The sequence below is a fragment of the Meleagris gallopavo genome, chromosome 24 (genome assembly GCF_000146605.3).
Source record: "Meleagris gallopavo isolate NT-WF06-2002-E0010 breed Aviagen turkey brand Nicholas breeding stock chromosome 24, Turkey_5.1, whole genome shotgun sequence".
Taxonomy (NCBI): Eukaryota; Metazoa; Chordata; class Aves; order Galliformes; family Phasianidae; genus Meleagris; species Meleagris gallopavo.
In genome coordinates this window covers 2,264,311-2,268,442 of record NC_015034.2, presented here as the reverse complement: position 1 = coordinate 2,268,442, position 4,132 = coordinate 2,264,311, and the positions used below count along the sequence as shown (strand labels likewise).

General features: G+C 53.8%; 2 protein-coding genes across 9 annotated transcripts in view; one reads left to right on the top strand and one right to left on the bottom strand.

Annotated features, from left to right (window-relative positions):
- The first annotated feature begins 6 nt into the window (after nt 1-6).
- The window catches only part of PLPP5 (phospholipid phosphatase 5), a 4,350-nt gene continuing 224 nt past the window's right edge, over nt 7-4,132 (top strand). Inside the window, exons 1-7 of one of the 4 annotated variants that reach the window (XM_019622640.2) lie at nt 7-175; nt 463-553; nt 789-852; nt 1,197-1,321; nt 1,428-1,598; nt 1,693-1,899; nt 2,571-2,919. In XM_019622640.2, the coding sequence (XP_019478185.1) occupies nt 38-175; nt 463-553; nt 789-852; nt 1,197-1,321; nt 1,428-1,598; nt 1,693-1,862 (759 nt within the window). In that variant the 5' untranslated portion in view covers nt 7-37 and the 3' untranslated portion in view covers nt 1,863-1,899; nt 2,571-2,919. Of the gene's footprint in view, nt 176-462; nt 554-788; nt 853-1,196; nt 1,322-1,427; nt 1,599-1,692; nt 1,900-1,998; nt 2,453-2,570; nt 2,920-4,132 lie in introns of those variants that run through there. The other 3 variants (XM_003212435.3, XM_010723115.2, XM_019622641.2) reach the window with 3 other exon arrangements.
- The window catches only part of DDHD2 (DDHD domain containing 2), a 9,021-nt gene continuing 7,842 nt past the window's right edge, over nt 2,954-4,132 (bottom strand). For all 5 annotated transcript variants that reach the window (XM_031556748.1, XM_019622636.2, XM_010723116.3 and 2 more), the window contains one exon: nt 2,954-3,168. The gene's annotated coding sequence lies outside the window, so the exon portion shown is untranslated. The remainder of the gene's footprint in view (nt 3,169-4,132) is intronic.

The following is a 4,132-nucleotide window of genomic DNA, read 5'->3' as shown; positions in this document are numbered from 1 at the left end:
TGCGGGCTGCCGCTCCGCTCCGCTCCCTGCCCCGCAGATGCCCGCAGCCGCAATTTCCCTCCGCAGGGTGATGGAGCTGCTGCCGCCCTTCCAACGCGTGGTGCAGCCCGAGGAGATGTGGCTCTATCGCAATCCCTACGTGGAGGCGGATCGCGTTCCCACGGCGCCGATGTTCGTAAGTGCCGCGGTTCCTGCGCTCGGTTTGCCTTCGTTTGTCAGCTGTTGCTTTAAAGCAAAGCTGCGAGCACAAAGCCTTGCAGATACCTGCAGTTCTCGTCTGAAGTCACTGCGAGCGCAGCGCTCTTGCAGCAACACAGCCAATTTTTGTAGCCCTTTTAGCCCCTACCATCCAGGATTGCCCTTTGGGTTTGAGCTGAGCTTACAAATACCCCTGAGAACTTCTCACCGTTGTGTTTTGGTTGTTCTGCTAACCTTTTTTTTTTTTCCCCCCTTTCGCTGCAGTTCATCGCATTCCTGTCTCCAGTGCTGCTCATCATCCTTGCCCGGCTGTTCCTGGGTGCTGACCATGAGGACACACGGGAGGCCTGCCTGGGTGAGCAGCTCCGGGCCCAGCAGGGCTGCCTGGGGGGGTTGGGGAGCCCAGAGGGGGTCTCGCAGGTGAGACCTTGCCAGGACACAGATGTTGTGCTGGGTTAAAGCTGAACGATCCGGCTCCAACTTGTCCACGTGGACCTCAGTATTGCACGGGATGTGTCTGATAAGCAGTGAGGCACCAGCAGCTCAGGCAGCCTTTGTGGGGCTGATGTGAGCTCTCTGCTTTCTCCCAGCTGCCAGCCTTGCTCTCGTCCTCAACGGGGTCTTCACCAACAGCCTGAAGCTCGTGGTGGGCAGGTGAGGAGCTCCGGGCTGTGTGGGTTGGGATGTGCAGCGTTGGAGGTAGGAGAGGAGGAGGAAGGGTTGGATGCTGGAATTTGGACGTGCTCAGCCTGAAACAAAAGTTTTTTTTGTAGTTGTAAAGATGTAGCATTAGAGCAGTGCTGTTCTCCAGGCATCATTTGGAGGGTATATGGAGGCCTGCACAAGGGTTGGGGTGACTGCGTGCTGTGGTTGGGGTGGCAAAACGGTACCTTGGAAGACTGTGCAGTGATGTGCCCCGGGCTGGTGAGGGGACATTGAGGCTCCAAGCATCCCACAGAGTGTGGGGCAAACTGCTCTGCTCTGCTTCTCTGCCCCAGGCCACGGCCAGACTTCTTCTATCGCTGCTTCCCGGACGGACGAGTGAACACAGAGCTGACCTGCACGGGTGACCCCGACCTGGTGGCTGAAGGACGTAAAAGCTTCCCCAGTGGGCACTCCTCGTGTAAGTTCTGGGTGCCCAGAGAGCAATGTGTGGCGAGCAGGAGCCTGGGGAGAGAAGGCAGCGTGGCTTTGCTGTCACACACACCACTCTGTGACCTTCCTTCCAGTTGCCTTTGCTGGCCTCGCCTTCTGTGCCTTCTACCTGGCTGGGAAGCTGCACTGCTTTGCTCCTGGCCGGCGAGGCTCAGCGCTGCAGCTCTGTGCTTTCCTCCTCCCCCTGTTCATCGCCACACTCATCGCCGTGTCCCGTACCTGTGACTACAAGCACCACTGGCAAGGTGGGTCAGCTGTGGTGCCCAGGGCTGGAGCCAACCTGCTGTGCTCTGGGGCTGTGAAGGTGGAGGAAGGTAACTTTCCTGGCCTTGCCTGCAGATGTGCTGGTTGGCTCGGCAATGGGCTTTGTGCTGGCGTACCTCTGCTACAGGCAGTACTACCCTCCTCTGATGGACTCCGCGTGCCACAAACCATTTCTGTCTATATCTAAACAACTGCCAGCACACCAAGAAAAGCCTGCAGCTTCCAGCTTTCACCTGGACGTTTAGTGATGTCGCTGTATTCTGCTGGCACCTCTCCTGCACCGTGAGTATCGGGGCAGGGGAAGGCTGGCTGTGCCCCACAGGACGTGTCTCAGGTGGTGAGCTGTGCCGCTCAGTGGGTGCGTGGCTTCATTTCAATTAGTTCTGTAGGTGTCCCTTCCTTTGGGCCTGCTGGGAAGCGAGCTGAGCCTCAGCACGTGAGACTACAGGACAGCCCAGCTTCAGAAGGTCCTACACTGAAAACTGGAGAAATGATGTGATGATGATGATGTGGGGTGCCGTGGCTGTGGGTGTTCCTGGGTCAATCCACAACAAAGCACACTCACGTCTCCCTTCAGTGCAGCTGAGCTGCCCCATCCCTTCCCGTGGGATGCGTGTGTCGAAGGGAAGGGCAGGACCTGTTGTGGTGCAGGGGTTAAGTGCACCTCATAGTCAGAGATGAACTAATTTGGAGTAATGAATGCAAAGCTACAGCCTTTAACCGTGGATTGAGTGGGTGAGACAGAAGATGCAACTAGCATGATTGTTATTTGTGTTATTGTGCTGGCTCTTTTTTCTTCTTAATTTGGCAAATAAAGGAGTTTAGATTTTAATGAGCTGTGGTACCAAAAGCTTCCTTCAGTGGCTGGGCCTGGGACCATATAAGCAAATACGCCTTGGTACGTCTGCACAGGTTCCTAGGCAGGTGCTTATTTGCTTTCTTTCTCCTTGCAGCTTTAACACAGTTGTAAGGAGGAATCTAAGCACAGCTTTCTGGCAGGACTGCTGTAGGTTAATGGTTTCTCAGGAGCCTCCACCATCCATGGGAGTGTTCTGTGTCACACGTGTGTGTGCAAACTGTAAGGTGAGACCAGCAGAGCGAGAGATGCGTGCCTCTGCCTCTCAAGCTCAGGAAACAACAGGAACTGATGTGTCATCAGTTTGGGCCCCATCAGCCCCACGTAACCCTGCAGCCATAGAAGAACTTACAGACGTTGCTTTTCTTTCCCTTCAAATTATGCAAACGTAAATTCTTCGACCCACTCCTCTCCCTCTCCCCCAAATGCATCACAGTCATCTGTTTATTTGTTTTGGCTTTTACTGGAAAAGACATTAAATAACATTTAAAACGTATTTAATCCTTTTTTTTTAAACAAAGTGCATAACTTAAAAAGCTGGTCACGAGTGTCCCATGTTAAGACTGTTCCTTTTCTTACTCCCATAGGAGGCGTTTAGCAATCGGTAACTCAGACTGTGAAGGAGCAGAATGTCTGCTTCTGCAGTCAAGTAAATGAACAGCTTCAGTTCCTTTGGGCTGGGAGGAGGTTGGAGGCTGCAAACAACACCTTTTGAATAGTGCAAATAACGAAATACAACAGAGGACAAACAAATGGATGCTATGGAAACAAGGCTTTGTTACCCCATGCAGGGCTGAAGTCAGCAGGAGGGAAGTGGCTCTTTCCAAAGGCTGCAGTGAACTTGCATGCCACTGAAACATTTCCCCCTGCCTGCTCTGAGGCTCCAGCTGCAGTCTGGCAGTGGTTTGGGTCACAGGGAACCTGGGGCTCTCTGTTGCCCTTGGAGGAGAGCTAACACAAAACAGCAAGCTGCAGGCTGTGCTGCTTGCTGGACTACTTGAATCTCTTCAGTGGAGTCACTGAGGCAGTGCCCAGACCCAACAGATCTGGGCTCTGTCTTTGCTGGCAGCATTTGGTGTATTTGCCAACAAAACCACTGGCTGGAGCCTGATGGGCATGAGATCCCTGCAGCCACTTTGAACTCAGCACTGCTGCGTGCTCCTGCAGAGCAGAGGAGGGCTGTCCCTAAAGGGCCCGGTGCCTGGAGCAGCTGCTTTCCCCAATCCAGTTTGGATCTGGAGGTAAAGCTTTCCTGGGGTGCTGTGCGTGTGGCCGTGAGCAATAGTCCTTATCTGCAGCACTCCAACCCAGTGCTACAGCAGGAGAGCAGTGCCTCATCCTTCCCCCGTGAGAAGTCAGCATCTCCTTTGCTCAAGGCTGCTATTGCTCTCTCCGTGCTGTGTGTTTAAGGCTTTTGTTTCTCAAGGTCCCAAGCTAAGAGTATCCTTGCGAAGCCCACAGCTGGGTTCAGGCCCTTGTATCGCATTTCCTAGCCCAAGCAGCTGTCTGCATCAGTACTGCAAAGCCTGTGTGATAACCTACAAGGTGGGCAGACCAGTTCAGGGCTGACAGCACGTGTTGCCGCAGGGAGTCACAGTGTAAGTGCTGTGTGTGTGTGTTAGCAGAAGTGGGTTTTGTTTGGTTGTTGTTGTTTTTTTT